This window comes from Entelurus aequoreus, linkage group LG11, assembly GCF_033978785.1.
Source record: "Entelurus aequoreus isolate RoL-2023_Sb linkage group LG11, RoL_Eaeq_v1.1, whole genome shotgun sequence".
In the NCBI taxonomy this organism is placed as follows: Eukaryota; Metazoa; Chordata; class Actinopteri; order Syngnathiformes; family Syngnathidae; genus Entelurus; species Entelurus aequoreus.
Genome location: NC_084741.1, coordinates 45,353,879 through 45,374,375, shown reverse-complemented (window position 1 = coordinate 45,374,375; position 20,497 = coordinate 45,353,879). Strand labels below are relative to the sequence as shown.

At 37.8% G+C, this 20,497-nt stretch overlaps 1 protein-coding gene across 1 annotated transcript in view; it reads left to right on the top strand.

The window, feature by feature from the left end:
- LOC133660700 (protein argonaute-2-like) overlaps nucleotides 1-11,825 on the top strand; it is a 72,823-nt gene extending 60,998 nt beyond the window's left edge. Inside the window, exons 3-4 of the mRNA XM_062064278.1 lie at nucleotides 11,437-11,574; nucleotides 11,621-11,825. Of these exons, the coding sequence (XP_061920262.1) occupies nucleotides 11,437-11,574; nucleotides 11,621-11,731 (249 nt within the window). The 3' untranslated portion in view covers nucleotides 11,732-11,825. The remainder of the gene's footprint in view (nucleotides 1-11,436; nucleotides 11,575-11,620) is intronic.
- The last annotated feature ends 8,672 nt before the right edge of the window (nucleotides 11,826-20,497 follow it).

Here is a 20,497-nt window from a genome sequence, read left to right as displayed (position 1 = left end):
AACTTCGTTCGACATTTGAAGTTGCACAAAGAAGGGTAAGTTTTGAATGTAAGATAACGTTTATTGGCTAAGTAACATGACTTTTATTTGCTGTGTAGTTAAATCAGTGAGGCTGTAAACTCACTGCTAACGTCATAACCATAGACATCTTATAAGGGTACACAGCATCGAGCGCTACTGCCTACTGGCGCAGACGAGACGCGGGGCCGCCATCTTGGAGTGGTGATCCGCTCCACTCAGTGCAATTCATTTGGCAGGAGCAATGAACTGTCAACGCATTTAATTCCTTTTACCTCACTGAATACCACTCATTTTCACGCGCTTTTTTGTCATACGTGTAGCTATGATAACGGACACATGTTTTATTATTCATAGTTTGCATAACAGTAATAGAATATTCTTATACGCTATAAGTGACCAGACGTCCGAGATTAAAACTGGGAATATAATCCCAGAGAAGGGGGGAAAAAACGGTCAGCTATTTTTAAATTGAAGAAACAATATGATTACGTTATATATACATGCTACATAAACAATGTATGAATTAATTAGATATCTATATATCTTATAGACCGTATCTCTGTTGCTGCAGCAGCAGAGAGTTTATTCTGTCGTGACACTTTGTATTGATATTTTGTATTACATTCTTCCCTTAAATGATCATGTTTACAGTGATTGTTATATATGTATTTTTTATGTATGTCGCTTTGGATAAAAGCGTCTGCCAAATACTTAAACATATATAAACACCTGAAAGTCTTTATATCAGCTAAAACCACCAATCTGTTTCACTGGATTCAGAATAAAACCAAATTCTGTTTTACCCAACAATGTTAGTATTTGAATATTGTTACTTAAAGACTTATTCCTGGTTACAATTATACTGTTAAGAAAGTATTGTCTTATATTTTGCCTAAAATGAGAATGCATTATAATCAATGGCGGCTGGTGAATTTTGTTTTAGGTGGGGCAGAAAGTTTGTAAACCAAACCCCTGTAGGGGCGTCATCCTCCCCCAGAAGATTTGTGATTTTCACATACAAATATTGAAGATCTTTGCTCCTTCTCAACTCTGTGGTAATGTTATTTTCATAAAATACAACCAATAGTACATTAATGTTAAATCTTACTTGTGAAAAGTAATCCCGGATTCCTATTTTCAACAGTCCGCTCATTTGAGCAGGAAAACGCTGAACACCAGCCCGGCATCTTTGTTTTCTACCTGTCAACTGTCAGTTTAGGCTGCTCGCCGGCTCCTCATCACCACTTCAAGATGCAAATTGCTCGCGTCACAGCAACCAATATTGCGTCTACTTATAAGATGTTTATGGTTATAACGTCATTTCAAACACGGCAATATGTTGCGTCCACTGCAGTTTTCTACCTTATTCATACTTTTTGTCAAGTGATTTTTTAAGCAGGGTTGCATGATGTACCTACACATAACATTACGTTAGTCAATGTATCACACACTGTAACATAACGTTAGACGGCGGTCAGCAGCACCGCATTTTTTAGCCACCTACAAAAAGACAAACATAGTCAAATAAAGGTCAGTTAAAATATATACTATATTAAGAATATGTGTACATATTGCATAGGGCCCTGACATCTAAAAAGTACAACTCTGTTCATTGTTATGTTCAAGTATTTGTTATGTTTTTCATGTGTACGCACACATCAACACACATACAGTATGAGATGAGATCAATGAGATAAGGTAAGAACAGAATAGAAACTGCTGTGGAACTAGTTACAATGCAATATGCCATGGAAATACAATGTTAACACTTTTGTACAAATAAGTACAGTTGCACTTGTTTTTGCAAATGTGTTTATTCTGTAAAGGAATGAGTTAAATGTTTAAAATTGTTTAAACTATTAAAATGACTGGTTAATAGTGCTATTATGAATTGCAATGTCAGTACTATTTTCTTTCCTGCTATTTCAAATGCACTTGTTTTAATAAATAAATACAGCGGTTTAAAAGCATACACAATCCGTGTAAAAATATTAGTCTGTGGTCAAAAGGACTTGAAAGGACTCGAAACTCAAAATGCAGGACTTGTGACTTGACTTGAGACTTTCCAGTCTTGACTTTGGACTTGACTCGGGACTTGCCTGTCTTGACTCGGGACTTGACTCGAGACTTGAGGGCAAAGACTTGAGACTTACTTGTGACTTGCAAAGCAATGACTTGGTCCCACCTCTGGCTTGAAGGTCTTTTTAAAGTGTTGATAAATATTTTTTTGAATGGCTTAAAAGCCGTGTGTAACCTTACTCTTTATAGAGATCGCATCTTTTCTTACAAATCTATTAAAACACAACATTTGAATACAGCAGGTAATTAAAGTGGCTCTCAGTGCTTGAAGTTCATGAAAAAGACAGCTGTTCTCATGCAGAATTAAAAAAGCAATTACGATAAGTGTATAGAAAATGGATGGAAGGATATCTAAAATACCTCCCAATGTTTGTTTTACATGGTGCATTTAAAGGCCTACTGAAATGAATTTGTTTTATTTAAACGGGGATAGCAGATCCATTCTATGTGTCATACTTGATCATTTCGCGATATTGCCATATTTTTGCTGAAAGGATTTAGTATAGAACAACGACGATAAAGTTTGCAACTTTTGGTCGCTGATAAAAAAAAAGCCTTGCCTATACCGGAAGTAGCGTGACATCACAGGAGGAAGGATTCCTCACAATTGCCCGTTGTTTACAATGGAGCGAGAGAGATTCGGACCGAGAAAGCAACGATTACCCCATTAATTTGAGCGAGGATGAAAGATTTGTGGCTGAGGTACGTTAGAGTGAAGGACTAGAGAGGCAGTGCAGGGTGTATCTTTTTTCGCTCTGACCGTAACTTAGGTACAGGGTCTCATTGGATTCCACACACTCTCCTTTTTTTTTGTGGATCACGGATTTGTATTTTAAACCACCTCGGATACTACATCCTCTTGAAAATGAGAGTCGAGAACGCGAAATGGACATTCACAGTGACTTTTATCTCCATGACAATGGAGACTTTAGCTACGGAGCTAACGTGATAGCATCGGGCTCAAATGCAGATAGAAACAAAATTTTAAAAAACCCTGACTGGAAGGATAGACAGAAGATTAACAATACTATTAAACCATGAACATGTAAATACACGGTTAATAATTTCCAGCTTGGCGAAGCTTAACAATTGAAGCTAATTAACTTAGCTACAAAGCTAACGTGATAGCATCAGGCTCAAATGCAGATAGAAACAAAATTTTAAAAAACCCTGACTGGAAGGATAGACAGAAGATCAACAATACTATTAAACCATGAACATGTAAATACACGGTTAATAATTTCCAGCTTGGCGAAGCTTAACAATTGAAGCTAACTACGGAGCGGTGGCGGGCGTTGTAGCTTTCGACGACACCCCGGCCGCCATCAGAGTCGGCAAGAAACATATATTTCCTCAAAGTTACGTACGTGACATGCACATAGCGGCACGCACGTACGGGCAAGCGATCAAATGTTTGGAAGCCAAAGCTGTACTCACGGTAGTGCGTCTTGTATCCAGCTCAAACACAACACAACCTCCTGATTGTGTTGCTGTAGTCCGCTGCTAATACACCGATCGCACCTACAACTTTCTTATTTGCAGTCTACATTGTCCATAAAACAAATTGCAAAAGATTCACCAACACAGATGTCCAGAATACTTTGGAATTGTTCGATGAAAACAGAGCAGTTTGTATGGTGACACATTGGGTACGAATACTTCCGTTGCCGTCGTGACGTCACGCGCATACGTTGTCATACATAGACGTTTCCAACCGGAAGTTTAGCGGGAAATTTAAAATTGCACTTTATAAGTTAACCCGGCCGTATTGGCATGTGTTGCAATGTTAAGATTTCATCATTGATATATAAACTATCAGACTGCGTGGTCGGTATTAGTGGGTTTCAGTAGGCCTTTAAGTTAATTACAAAACTGAAATTTGTTATGCTACACTTTTCTAAAATGATTGCAAAATGACAAGCATTGCTATTGGCATTCACTGACCTTCACAAATAAGTGCTTTAGTACTTGAGATCGCACCTCTGCCATTCACTAGATAAAAAATCTTCACAAAAGGTCAAACAGACTAGAAAATGAAACAAATTTTTGCATACATTTAGTTGAACCAAGCTTTTTAAGAAATATTTTTTAATCATTTTAAATTTGTAGCCTTTGCTATGTAGTTTAAAGTGATATAAAGGCCTACTGAAATGATTTTTTTTATTATTTAAACGGGAATAGCAGATCCATTCTATGTGTCATACTTGATCTTTTCGCGATATTGCCATATTTTTGCTGAAAGGATTTAGTAGAGAAAATCGACGATAAAGTTCGCAACTTTTGCTCGCTGATAAAAAAAAGCCTTGCCTGTACCGGAAGTAGCGTGACGTCACAGGAGCTAGTATTCCTCACAATTCCCCATTGTTTACAATGGAGCGAGAGAGATTCGGACCGAGAAAGTGACGATTACCCCATTAATTTGAGCGAGGATGAAAGATTCGTAGATGAGGAACGTTACAGTGAAGGACTTGAGAGGCAGTGATGGACGTATCTTTTTTCGCTCTGACCGTAACTTAGGTACAAGCTGGCTCATTGGATTCCACACTCTCCTTTTTCTATTGTAGATCACAGATTTGTATTTTAAACCACCTCAGATACTATATCCTCTTGAAAATGAGAGTCGAGCACCCGAAATGGACATTTAAAGTGACTTTTATCTCCAAGACAATACATTGGTGACACACTTAGCTACTGAGCTAAGGTGCTAGCATCGTTCTCAAATGAAGATAGAAACAAAATAAATAAACCCCCGACTGGAAGGATAGACAGAAGAGCAAAAATACTATTAAACCATGTACATGTAACTACACGGTTAAAAATTCTCAGCCTGGTAAGGCTTAACAATGCTGTTGCTAACGACACTAAGGCTAATTTAGCAACTTAGCAACCGGAACTCACAGAACAATGTACTCTCTCCATTTTCTATTGTGTATCACGGATTTGTATTTTAAACCACCTCGGATACTATATCCTCTTGAAAATGAGAGTCGAGCACGCAAAATGGACATTTAAAGTGACTTTTATCTCCAAGACATTACATCAGTGACATACTTAGCTACTGAGCTAACGTGCTAGCATCGTTCTCAAATGAAGATAGAAACAAAATAAATAAACCCCTGACTGGAAGGATAGACAGAAGATCAACAATACTATTAAACCATGTACATGTAACTACACAGTTAAAAATTCTCAGCCTGATAAGGCTTAACAATGCTGTTGCTAACGACGCTAAGGCTAATTTAGCAACTTATCAGCCGGACCTCACAGAACTATGATAAAACATTAGCGCTCCACCTACGCCAGCCAGCCCTCATCTTCCCATCAACAGCCGTCACCTGCGTTCCAGCGATCAACGGCGCGACGAAGGACTTCATCCGTGGGTTTGGCGGCAAGCATCAGCTAGGCGTCTTTTATCAGGGTAAGTAGTCCTTGTTGTGTTGCTGTAAGTATTGTACTTAGCCGCTAAGACACCGATCGATCCCACCTACAACGTTCTTCTTTGCAGCCTCCATTGTTCATTAAACAAATTGCAAAAGATTCACCAACACAGATGTCCAGAATAATGTGGAATTTTGTTGAAGAAAACAGAGCTTTGTGTATTGTGTCCAATAGGGCCCAAACACTTCCGTGCATTTTATGACGTCATGCGCATAAATCATATCCAAAGGAGATTTTCAACCGGAAGTGTGGCGGGAATTTTAAAATTGCACTTTATAAGTTAACCCGGCCGTATTGGCATGTGTTTCAATGTTAAGATTTCATCATTGATATATAAACTATCAGACTGCGTGGTTGGTAGTAGTGGGTTTCAGTAGGCCTTTAAGTAATGTTGACACTACAGGAGCACTCAGTATATATGCTTATGAGAAGCACCTAAATAATGTCATTTCTACACATTGAAATATTACCGTCCGTACGTAAGCGCTGTAGATAGTGATGCTATCCATTTGACCAGCCACTATGTACCAGTAACAGGTAGTTACTAACAATTCTGGAACAGTTGCAAAATATAATGTATGGTTGAAAAAAGGACACTGGCAATTACATTTTAATAGGTCATATTTTTTCTTATTTTTCAACAAAACGTTGTGTATCAATAGTAACTTTTTTTTTATACTCCTAATACAATGTCGATATTGCAGCAGTAGTATTGGCCGATACGGATATAAATCCAATATGATATCAGCACAAATCATACATGCGGTATTACAGGTCAAATTTAGGGCCTTTTAAAGACCATAATGAAAAACATTTAGACCCACGTTACATCCATGCTGTTATTAAAGGGGCTGTTTGCAACCTTTAAGCAGATGCCCAGAAGTTGCTAACTTTCCATTATACTTAAATTATTACAGTTTATCCCGCCCTATTATGGCTTTCAGCACATGCAAGCCTTGAGTGTCGGATAATGATACCGATTTTAAAAGTTAATGTTAGCTACTGTATTATTTTATGTTTATTCTATCATAACAACAACATGACTGCAAAGTTACTTCTTTTGGACTGCCTTTGTGGGTGGAATCGCGCTCCCTAAGTGCACATGTTGACGAGACAAGATGAGTGACAAGCATGAACGGCAAACAAATTCCTTGGGCTGACATGCAATTTGTATTCAATGTAATTTATAATAGTGAAAAATATAGACATTTGAATTATATATATATATATATATATATATATATATATATATATATATATATATATATATATATATATATATATATATATATATATATATATATGTATATATATATATATATATATATATATATATATATATATATATATATATATATATATATATGTATATGTATATATATATATATATATATATATATATATATATATATATATATATATATATATATATGTATATATATATATATATATATATATATATATGTATATGTATATATATATATATATATATATATATATATATATATGTATATATATATATATATATATATATATATATATATATATATATATGTATATATATATATATATATATATATATATATATATATATATATATGTGTATATATATATATATATATATATATATATATATATATATATATTTATATATATATATATATATATATGTATATATATGTATATGTATATATATATATATATTTTGAATTTTTTTTTTTACTTATTTATTTAATTGTATTTAAAAAAAAAACCATTCTGTTCTGTTAAACCACAAATAGTAACATAACCGTGGGGTTCTTGTTATATTTTTTTGTTTGAAAAATTCAACTGTGAGCAGATTGCAAACAACCACTTTCATTAAAAAGACAAGAAGGAAAATTGTTTTTGGTTAATAAGGGAAAAACCTAAAGTCATGGTCCACTTTGATACATGTTGTGCATTAATGCTGCTAAAACCAGTCCAACGTAGCTCAATATACTGTATTATAAAACCTGCTCAGTGGCCTTGTGGTTAGAGTGTCCGCCCTGGGATCGGTAAGTCGTGAGTTCAAACCCCGGCCGAGTCATACCAAAGACTATAAAAATCCCCTCTCTGCTTGGCGCTCAGCATCAAGGGTTGGAATTGGGGGTTAAATCGCCAAAATGATTCCTGGGCGCAGCTGCTGCTCACTGCTCCCCTCACCTCCCAAGGGGTGGAACAAGGGGATGGGTCAAATGCAAAGGGTAACTTCACCACACCTAGTGTGTGTGTGACTATCAGTGGTACTTTTACTTAAAATTGGGTATAAGCTAAACAAGCTTTGCACTACAATTACTGTAACATCTAATAATACATCCAGGTAATCACCATTTATACACTATTCTGTAGTCCAAAATAAAACAAGCTGCAGTCCAAACATGGCCCCTGGTTGACAGTGTTTCTTTTAAGGAAAGTGCAAGATTTTCAAGAGTTTGGGTGATTATTTTACGTTTATGATTATTTTATTGCCTGAAGTGCAGCATTATTAGTTACAGAGTTTTATGATGGTCTTCTGCTCTAATAAAAAAAGACTGCACACCAATGTCTTCATACGCAGTACTTTTTGACAGTTTACATATTCACCCCAGCACATCACGGACAAGGCCATGAAAAGTGAGACTTCACAAAGTGAGTGTGGAAACACAGAAATAAAAATATGTAGCAGAAATCAGACTGCTCAGCTCGAAATAAAACCTACAGACAAGGAATTCTAAGGTAAGCTAAAGCTTTGACAACATTTTTTCCAAAAAGATCAATACATTATTTTTAGGGCTATTAAAGTTAACGCGATAATAACGCCTTAACTATAAGTTCCTTTAACGGTGCTAATTTTTTGTAACGCATGATTCATGGGCATACGTCCATTTTTTCCAACAGCAGCAATGAATTATTTTTAGGGCTGTAAAAGAAAACGCGAAAATAATGCCTCAACTATAAGTTCCTTTAAAGGCGCACATTTTTTTAACCCATGAATAACAGGCATGCGTCTTGACTCCTTTTTGACTCTTGGCCCATTGTGTAGTGTGGGAAATGCAATGCCGTTTAGCTACTGTTGATCCCCTTGCTCAATAAATGTGAGTAGAAATGCACACAGAAAAGTGTACATATTGAAAATCCGATGTTTAAAGTCGTTCTCCCGACAAAACCATTTTATCTCCGATCGCTGTAAGACGACGTTATTGGAGCAACTGCCTGCTGTTGCACTTTGCCACTTGCAGAGAGGTGGAGCTTTATTTTTACATTACAGTTGAGTGCATTGATACGATTAAATGTCAATTTTTACACTAACTGCTTTAGATGGAATAAAGCTCAGCAGAAAAGAAAGGCGGTAAGCAGGAAGTCGAGAGTAATTTTTTATCGGAGACTTTCACATCAACAAAACATGTTAAGACACCTCTTCTCATACCAGTCACACACTTCCTATCACGCCATCGTGACTGTTTTAGACTAATATTAGTTGTTTCTCTGTACGGGGAATTTAGTCGGTTCATTATTATGCTTTTCTCTGCCATTTGCTATTGCTTTGCCAAATGCTCCGCATTGCTTTCTGTAAATGAGAGTATATTTACTTTCCACAAAAGAAGTCTGGTGTCTTGTGCAATTACGTTTGCACTCGCCTTCTTTTGTTGCTTTTTTTCTACTCCTAGTTGCGTGTTTTCCACTCCCTTGTGAGTGCATTTTCCTTTCTTGTATTAAATAATATTATTTTACCCACCTTCTGCCTCTCATCTGCTACATTTTGGGGTCACGCTACTAAAGCTGCCTCCACATTGTGACACTTTCGGCTTTACAATAATATTGCGACACGTCAAATCCATGTCAACTACTATAACAAAACAAAAAATCGTCTTACATTACAATCATGCTTTCTCAAAGATGTTTTGTAATGTAATGTGTGATGTTTCTACCTAAATAAATGTTTACTGGCAGATTGAAATAAAGTGTATATTCTTGTATAACCTGTTCTGATTGATAGTGCGCAATTGCAGAATTTTTAGTAGGCTGAATATTACATGTCATTAATAAATAGAGAAGGTTAAGACATTGTCATGCATTACATACCATTAACGTGTACAACATGTAACTATAAAAGCATTTATTCTGTAGAAATATCACAGATTACATAACCAAATATAGTTCACGATAAAACCATGATTGGTATCCAAACATGGTATAGCTCCTCTTCTGAATGCAAGTGCTTCTACAGCAGGAATGCAAATTAATTTAATCTTACAAAATCTGGCAAGACACCAATACACCGCAGGTCATTTTTTATTGTCATTAAAAGCATGTATCTATTGTGATCAATTTTGAGTTAACTATGAATAACAAAATGTGATTTATCGTTTGACAGCCCTATTTTTTTTTTTTTTAAATCAACACATTTCATTAAACCATGTCACAAATAACTGTTAGAAATATTTAGCCACAGCCTTTACTGATCAATCTATCTATTATTACCTCAATTGAAACATGCTGAATTAAGCTTTTATGTTTCTTACATTTCTCATAATTTGTATCAGTAGCCTATAGATTTTTGTTTCCCTTCATCAGATGGAAGACAATACAACACACACTTTTCTGACCGCATCAAATTATTCAGGATTGTTACTTTGTCAGACATTATGAGGTGTGTGTATATAAAAGTAACATTTTTAAAATAGAATGAATAGAATGCCTTTTATTGTCACTATACACAGGTACAATGAGATTAATAACAACTCCAGTATCAGTGCGACAGTCTATAAATATGCAAAACATAGGAAGGAAAGAAAATAAAAATAGTGCAAAAGGAGGTAAGGTGCACAGTCCAGTCCTGAAAAAGAATGTTCTGAATGTGTTGTTTAAATATTATACTATATACATACATACACAAGCATTTAGACTGTGGGTGTAAAGTAAAAATTGCACACAGAGAGGTGCTAAACTATAAAACCAGTGCCTATGAGAGTTCACCGTGGTTTAAGGATGAAACAGACACAAAGCTGGTCAGACAACCATTTCCCGCATCAAACCTTTATTTTTCTGTTTAATTCTCACTGCAAACTCCTTTTAAATTCATCTGTTCGACTGGCTGCCCCGTTTCTTTTCAAAGTGTCAAATTCCATAGAGCTTGAGCAGAAAAAAATGGAAGGAGGCAAGAGAGAGTGAGAGGGGGAAAACAACAACGGTAATAACCCGATTGTGCCTCAATTGGTTTTGAGTTAAGGACAGAAGAGTGTGTCAGAAAAACAGCAGGTGCTCCCCTGTCCCGATCCCATGCCAGATTTTTGAATAGGGAGACGGAATGAAAGCAAAGACCAATATATGAGCAGTGAATCACAGCCCATGTAGATAAAAGAAGCTGAACTTACACAAAGAAACACATTGAGAAAATGTACTTCAGAGGCTGAGGAGGGAGAGTGTTACCAATGAAAGCATTTTAATAGCTTTGGGTTCAGCCAACAGCTCAATCATATAAAACCACTATTAATAAAAAGTGCAGCTGCAGCACATTTTCTTGCCCCAAGATTATTCTTAATCAGTCAGCAAACATGACAATGTACCTGACACCAGAAAGAACGGGAAGAGACCCTGGAAATGAGCGAGACAGGGACAGCATTGGCTTATGGGTAAATACAAATCGGCATGCCACTCAAACCACATAAACACCACCGCTCGATTACCCTAGGTGTCTGTATTCACACTTGAAGAGAATTTGAATTTTAAACTCTTCTTCCAAACATGTGTCAGCCATTGCCATCTGTCTGTCACCCTGATACGCCCTGACCTGTACCAGTAGTACAATTAATGGAAATCTGTCAGGATGAGCCAAATTACTCCCAATTTCCCGTTGGTTTCTGAAAAGGCTTTTTTTTCTACTTACTATAACATGAGTGTGGGGAGGCGTGGCCGGCAGACCGACAGCGAGGCAGGGCACGCCAGGGCCGACTCCAAGATGGCGGCGAGGAGGCGTGGCCGGCGGGCCAGCGGCGAGGCGGGGAGCGCCGGGATCGACGCCATAATGAACCTCAGGTGCGTGGATCGCCCGGTTGGGCACAATTGTGTAATCCCCCCTCAGTGTGTAAAAGGGCGGCAGCCGAGAACGAGGGGAGAGAAGGAGTTGGAGAGCCAGCAACGGATGCAGCGCGGAAGAGAGCGAGAGGCAGACGGAGACGACGAGGGCGGCTGAAAAGCAACCGGAAGAGCGAGCAGTGGGAAGAGGAAGGAGCTGAAAAGCGACCCGACCTGCACTAACGTTTTATTGAAATAATACAACTGCTCCAGTCATGTCAGTCCTTGGTGGTCCATGGAACCCCGACAGTGAGAGACGGTCACAATGAGTTATGTCATTTTATTTGCACAAATAATCTCCATTTCAATAAGGATATCCTCATTCGCACATTTTGAGCGCATCCCAATTTGGATCTTAGAGTTTTTGCTGTGTTATTCAAATGCAAGGCTCCATGTCAAAATAAGCGAAACGGGTTAGAAAAAGGCCTAATTTTGCTACAAGCATTGCATTTTCGGTTTGATTATCTGTAGTTAGAGCACGGACATCATTTTCAATAGAGACAAGTCAAACACTAGCGCCAGGCATAAAATGGATGCGCTGAAACTTCGCCCACAAGCTCATTGATTGACTTTGTGGGGCTGTCTTCATGCCAACATGACAATGATTGACACATGCAGCAGCTGGCCAGTCAGTGAGTTGGCCTCCACACACGGCGATTTGAATCACAAACACCTAAGACAGATAAAGTATCCAAATAAGAGAAGTCTCAAAGGTAGTTGTGCCGTTGACTAAAATTTGCACCCGGGGAATCAGAACAATGGCTTGAGTTAAGGTATTTTGTTCCAGCAGACATGGGTAAATTTCCAGCCAGGATATACAGGGTAAATATTAAACTGAATCATGATGCAATCTTGAAAAAAAAAACTAATTAAAGTTATTTATTTCATTCTGTTGATTTTGTTATTTGGTACAATGAAAATAATTAGCTTCCTATTCAGATTACTCCAAAACATGCATTCAAACAACGCCCCGTGTACACAAGCCAGTTGTTGATATGAATCTTGATACATGGGTTACGATACAATTCACAAATAATACTTTTTAAAACATTATGATTCCATATGATGCAATGCGATTCCATGCAATTTGATGCAGATGGAAGCTTTGCATGGTGAAAAGAAAATCAAATGTATCATTTCAGAACAATGTCATTTGTATATTTTTTTAGATATACACATACAAAACAGGTGGTGCCTGTATTAATTATGAGCAAATAGTAGAAGTATCAACTTCAAGGCATTGCAATCCATTAACTTAAAGAAAAGAAGATGTAAAAAAAAAAAACTTTTACAAAAACTACTAGGTATTTACTGTTGTTTGCTAAGATAGCAACAATTAAATACAGAGAAAGAAAGAAAGCAAGTATAACAAAGTAAATTAAAAAATGTGAAAATAAAAATATTCGTTAACCAAGAAAAAAAGATCTTGCAGTCTCCCAATAACGAGTATGCAACTTCTGGAAACATCTTGCTGTCTAGTAAATCAAGGTTAAAGCATCGGCAGATAATTATGTAATCATTGTCTATTTAATTAAAATAAAATTGGAGTAAAGCTAAAAGCAGAGTGACACAGATGTGTTCTTTGCATATCACTGATGGAATTCAAATCACTTGACAGATGACACCTTGCATAAATTGCATAATACTTGATGCTTACTATAATGTAATAACAATTATTGATTTATTTGATCTCTAATTGTATCAATAATGTATATATATATATATTCATATATATATCAGTGACGTGCGGTCACTAGAGGCAGGTGAGGCGGGGCCTCACCTGCCATCATGGAAAGAAAAAAAATGTAAAAAGAAAAAAAATAATTAAATTGTTATATGTATTCAGTGATTATACTATAAAGTTATTTTCCATTTAACTTCACCAGTTTTAGATTATTTTTATTCAAAATCGCTGAATTTGTGCCTCAACATGGATTGCGGACTCGGCTAACTGCTGGCCTGCTGTGCAGTGAGATCGTATTGCTCTATGAATTATATTATACATTTCCATAGTTTAGTTAGCTGAGGTATATAATGTACAGTGTATTTTGTCAACAACTGTATGTGTGTAAAGTATTTCTTGTGATGAGCGATCATAAAACTGCTGCGAAGACGCACTGTGGGAGGCTTGCAGTAACCCCGCCTCCTTTTGCCAAGCACCCCCGCCGCAGAATGCACCGCCCGACGGGAGCGCCACACCAACCAAAGCCCACACCCAAACCCTCCACGTGCAAGACCGAATCCACCCAAAAAAAGTCACTTAACAAGAAGCCAAAAAGTGCAAAAACAACAATGCTCACGCCGGAGGAGCCGTGAACGAGTGCAGGGACACAACATTAGGTACACCTGCAGACTGCAGCACGAATTTCATATTTCATTCATTCACAACTCCTCCAACACGAACACCACTGTTCCCGCACTTATAAGTAAAGGTAAGACCATAATAACGTTTTTTTTATTAAATGTGCTTTTTTGTGTGCTACAGTTTGTATGTGTAAAGTTAAAGTTAAGTTAAAGTACCAATGATTGTCACACACACACTAGGTGTGGTGAAATTTGTTCTCTGCATTTGACCCATCCCCTTGATCACCCCCTGGGAGGTGAGGGGAGCAGTGGGCAGCAGCGGCGCCGCGCCCGGGAATAATTTTGGTGATTTAACCCCCAATTCCAACCCTTGATGCTGAGTGCCAAGCAGGGAAGAATGCTGGTATGAACTTTTAAACATAACCCGTTAACTGCTGCCAATCAAATGGTGAATAAGATACTCTATAGGGTTCATATGTTTGTAAATCTGACTGTGATGAAGTCAGTGCCTCACCAGTCATGAACCTCACCGCACGTCACTGATATATGTATATGTATTATTTATCTATACAGCATTGTATTCAAATACTTCACGAGTTTATTGGATGGTGGTAGTTGAAGCTAATAAAAAAATCAACCCTATTGCAACATTTCTATTGAGGTTTTTTTTTTCATACTGCTTCAATTGCGAAAGCTTCTTTATATCCGCAGATGGGCTTTGAGATATGGCATCTCAAGGTGTTTCCTATATGGAGAAAAACATTCTATGTGCCCCTTTATTAAGAGACCAGGTTCAAAGCCCACCCAAAAAATGCTCGTTTGACTTGTCTTTAACTGTTAATGCTATATACTGTAACTTACAACGCGGAAACTAAAAAAAAAAAAAAACTTGGTTCATATCAATTGAAGACTCCTTTAGAGGCAGCATCTTACGTTGTAGGACGTCCAGTAAACACTCGACACAAAACTAAATCAATTATTTATAACAAGTAAGTTTGTTGTCTGGATTGCTGCAAAAAAATGCTTTTAAAACCCACTACAGATCTTACATAACCATGTCTTGTGCAACTCAGCAATTAAAAATTATTTCTTAGTAATTTGCAGTTAACAGGAATAACCTCAGGAGAGACGAGCGGTACATTCAACTATGATGATATAATGTACAATAATTAAAAATGCCTCTGCTTTCAGCTTCAATCATGTCACCCCACTTTAACCTGACACCCCACTATTTGAGAAATGCTGTATTATTATACCTTTCTGAGAACCAGTGGACTTTTGCGTTCGGACTATTTCTATTGTCAGCGTAACAGCGATGATACACTGTGGGAGAACGCAACGTAACAAGAGAAACTGGTAAAAAAAAAGAAAACTGGAAGCGATCAGGCTTCAGGCGTGCAGCACGACTTAGCTAACGTGGCCAGGAAACGCTGGCAGAATAAAGACGATAACTTATGAGTCAAAAGAAGAAATATACTCGTCCAAGCAGGCAAAATGATGTCCATAAACAAGCAGCAGCGTGTGGGGAGAAAGAACTGGCGTCTCCTAACTGCAGGTACAGTACTGAGCTTAAATGGCCCCGGGATGATCAACGCCCAGTGTACAGGTATTGTCCGCCTCCAGCTGTTGCTATGACAAACAAACAAAAAGGCAAAAAGTGAACCAAAATACACAAGTAAGAGGCACGATAGTGAAACGTAACATGTCAAAAGTTGACCCGATTTGCACAGGCAGTTATGTACGGCTTCTACCACAAGAAGCTCTCCCGGATTGTAATAACACATTGAGTAATCAAACAAGAGTCAAAGTTTTTTATATACTTTTTGATAGCGCTGGCATATTTAAATTAAAAAGTGCAAACCAAGTATGACGTATACATTTTGCATGAAACTCTAATCTGGTTGTGAGCAGGCGACTTTAAGAACACATGTTGTGGTAAAAGTAACAGAGGCCAGCCAGTGCGGCTGGGCAATGTGTACGTTGGTAAACCTCACTCCCTGGCAACCTCAAGACCAGTGCTGGCAAGTGGATTGATAGCCTGGGCATTTAACTCGGTAGCTAGCACGCTCAAATCTCATGTTAGGTCGAGTCCTGGGCGGGACAGAAAAGCAGGGACTGAACCAGGCGGGTTACATAAGTTACATGAATTAAATGTATATTATTCAGAGTCACCCACAGCTTCTGAAGTATTACAAATCATTGCTATTATATTTTCAAACGGTGTGTGGCACTAATTTGTCTCCGGTCTGTCTTGGCCACTTCTATCTCCCTCTTCATCTTCTTCCTTTTCTTTTTAATTTAAGTTTGTGTTCAGTACTCAGAGACCACAAAGCAAACACAGTTTGCTGAAATCTCGAGAACGATGCACCTTCTACTGAAATGTGATTGGGCGGAGCGTGCAGATAATTCCAGGGTGATTGCAATGTAACAAAGATTTGTGTGCGGGCACACTTTAATACATCTGAATATTTTCTTGCATACGATGTTTTCTGGATTTGAATGTATGTCAATTTTTAATAGGAAATTCAGACAATTCCTAATACATGAGGCCCCAAGTGTGCACAAACTGCAGTTAAATTATTAACTGCAGTTTGCATCTAAAAAAAAAAAAAAACTGCAGCTAAATAAAAAAATAAAAAAATGGTTTTAAATTGCTTTTCGGTATCGGTCTTGAGAAGTAGGCGATATTGGCTTGGAAAAAAAAGTGTATCCCTACTAGTGTTGTCCCATTACCAATATTTTGGTACCGGTACAAAAATGATTTAGATACTTTTCAGTACTTCTCTAAACAAAGGGACCACAAAAAAATTGCATGATTGGCTTTATTTTAACAAAAAATATTGGGGTACATTAAACATATGTTTCTTATTGCAGTTTAGTCCTTAAATAAAATAGTGGACATACTAGACAACTTGTCTGTTAGTAGTAAGAAGACAAACAAAGGCTCCTAATTAGTCTGCTGACGTATGCAGTAACATATTGTGTCATTTTCCATTCTATTATTTTGTCAACATTATTAAGGACAAGTGGTAGAACATTAATTATTAATCTACTTGTTCATTTGCTGTTAATATGTGCTTACTTTCTCTTTTAACATGTTCTGTCTACACTTTTGTTAAAATGTAATAATCACTTATTCTTCTGTTGTTTGATACTTTACATTAGTTTTGGATGATACCACTAATTTAGGTGTCAATCCATTGGACATATTCAAAGTCCTCATGTGTCCAGGGACATATATTTACTGAGTTTATAAACATAATATGATTTTTTTTTAAACGAAAGAAGATATTGTGATGCCAAAAAATATCGACGAAATCATAGTAGTAGCGACTAGATACGTGCCTGTACTTGCTATCAGTACAGTGGATGTCAGGTGTAGATCCACCAATGGCGTTTGTTTATATTTTGCCGCCGGTGAGCTACGGTGAGTAGTGAAGCATGTTTAGCTATTCCTCGTCCTGCAGGGATGATACTTGTAAGAAACGTACTTTATTTGTCGCAATGGAGGCGAGGATTAGTGATTTAGAAGTAGCTAAAACACTGCCGATGGCAGATGGACATCAGCCGCTAGCTAGCTAGCCATGTCTTAAAACACCTCTTCCGGTGGGCGTTTCAGTGTTATAGCTTCACCTTTATCTTTAGTTTTTAAGCCAAAAGGCGTCCGTTCTCCCTTTTCTGTCTACACCAGTAGTTCTTAACCTTGTTGGAGGTACCGAACCCCACCAGTTTCATATGCGCATTCACTGAACCCATCTTTAGTGAAAAATAAAATTATAATTTTTTTCAAATTCAAGACAAAGTTATGTTTTTTTACTTGTGCACAAAATGAACCGTGCATGAACATCACCTTGTTCAAAGAACAAAACCAACACAGTGCATTAACTCACAACAAATTACACACTTGCAAATCACATGGAAAATTAGAGGGAACATTGTTTGGTGGTATCCATAATACGTCAATAGGGAGAACTTTTTATTTACACGATGGTGGGTCTTGACCTCCGCGTTGGAGTCTCTGCCGAACCCCTGAGGCCGACTCACCGAACCCCTAGGGTTCAATCGAACCGAGGTTAAGAACCACTGGTCTACACACTGTGTCTGCTTGTAAGTACTCCGTGATCGTGTGCCACCGAACATGATCGTCTGCTCATAAACCAGCAATGACTCGACGTGACGACGACGCGGGCGCGGAGGGGTGCGGGGCCGGTACTTTTCAGAGGCGGTATCGTACCGAAAATTATTCATTAGTATCGTGGTACTATACTAATACCGGTATACCATACAACCCTAATCCCTACTGAATATGTCAGATTGAACTATTTTCTATAATTTACCTGCCGTTCAATGTTATTTTATTTTTAATAACTCCTCTGTCAACCCTATTTTGTAATTATGCTGCAATAGATTTTTACAAGAATAAAGCTAAAGGGAAATATATTTTTTAATGGTTCTGTTTACTCCTCTTGTCCCAGTTAAAAATCTAACGAGAAGCCTTGAGTTGTGAAAAGGCTTTCATTAGAAGTAGTACTTAGCAATAGCAGTCTTAATCCCCTGCGCAGTATATGTTCTGCTTTCTTCACATTAAAATGGGACAGATGCGTACAGTGTCTGATATTACGTTAAGTACATGGTATGAAATGGACATTTCTAACATATTTAATGCTATTGTATACTGGCGCCGCTATTCCTCCATACCCTCATTATCAAGGCACTCACAATGACTCATATTAAAACACCCATTAATCCATCAATGTAATCCTTCCATTGCACGGAGCAGCCTATTCAGCCCCAATGTGGATTAGACCACTGAGACCCCGTGTTGGTGGTCACTGGTGTATAACACCTAATAAAGATAATGCTGTGTGTACGTGGATGTCTACATGTGTGTGTGTTTCCTGCTGTGCTGGTGGTCAGCATTAGTGTAAGAGTACGTGTGTGCATTGGGTGTATGTTGTCCATGTGGATAATGTGCTTCTTTTCTTCCTTTGTGGTTACCTGGTGAAGGGGAAAATCCCTGTGAGGTGGTCTTCTGACAACGTGGACTGCCACGATGGCAGCTTGTAATAGAGGAAACAGTTAATTAATAAAATAAACCCCCTTGTCGAACACTATTTTGAGTTAAAGGGCTTAGGAGGGGACCATGGGGTGGATCTCATTGTATAAAAGGCCCCACCTCACTGTTTACTTTTCTTGTTTCAGAATAATACACACATACATATAGTTAATATTGTGAAAAATATTGCATTTACAGTATTTATTCTGTATGCAACAACATTTGCTGGATGATTTGAAATATATACATTTTTAACTGCTGGTTGCTGAGCCATAACATAACATCAAATACATTATGTAGCTTGGCTCCTTTGCATTTAAGCATTTTAAACATTGCAACAAAGGTTACTGTTTTGTAACTGACTCAGTATGTGACCAGTGACACTTGGGCCTGGGCTACTAAAACCCAAATAACACACTCTAAACAGCGTGTGCAAAATAAAATAGCAAATGCTATTAGTGGGCGTGTTGCATGAGATCTCGATCTAGATTGTGCCAGTTTGCAAGTCGTTTCGAGATGGGCTAAATAAAGATGCAAAACAGTGCCCGCAGAACAGTTTTAATCTTTATAAATCACACGTGCGCTAAATAATTAGATTAGCATGTTCTACTCCCAGTATTGTGGGCATTCTGATGATCAGCATATATTCCGCAGAAGACAGACACGCTAAATAGGTTTCACCCCTTATTTTGCTCATTTTATTGACGCAATCCTCTGTGCACAAGTTTAGTAGTTCAGCTTTGCGTATGCTATCAAGTTTGCAAGTATTTCTTAATTATGTAGGTAATTGGAGGCACCTTGGGGATGACTTTGTGGAAAAAAGGAAGTGTGCATTGTATTTAGTGAATGGAACTGTGCTTTGTGACTTGTAGGTTAAAGCTGACAGTACATTTTTATGGTCAAGTGCCTTCTCACCCTATCTCTAAAGGAGAGCCCCGCCACCCGATGTAAGAAACTAATTTTGGCCGCTTGTACCAGTGATCTTGTCCTTTCGTTCATAACCCAAAGCTCATGACCACAGGTGAGGATAGGGACGTAGATCGACGAGTAAATTGAGAGCTTCTCAATGACGGACCGATACAGTGTCTGCATCACTTCACCAATCTGCCTATCAATCTCCTGATCCACTCATGTACGTCACTTACTGTCAATGGGAGAGGACGCAAATAAAAAGGCTACGCTTTTGCTACCGGGGTTTTTGATAAGTTTGAAGATTTTCGAGCACTTATTTGTGATCACAGCCACAGGAAAGTTACCTGGCATTTGATCCGTTGAGAGGCACTAATACGCTGAAATAAGGTGAGTTGGAAGAGCTGTTAGCCTCAAGCCAACGGCCCCTCACTGCAATTTAAAGCGGTTGCCTAGCAACCATACGATACAGTGAGTTTTTAGCTGTTTTAAAGTGCTTCCGACGTAACTGAGTGATATAGTTGACAGGCTGACACCTTAAGTTGATCTCTAAACAGCACAAGGTACGAAATTGTTGAAACAAAAACAAGTTAAAAGTGCCGCAAGTCCCTAAAG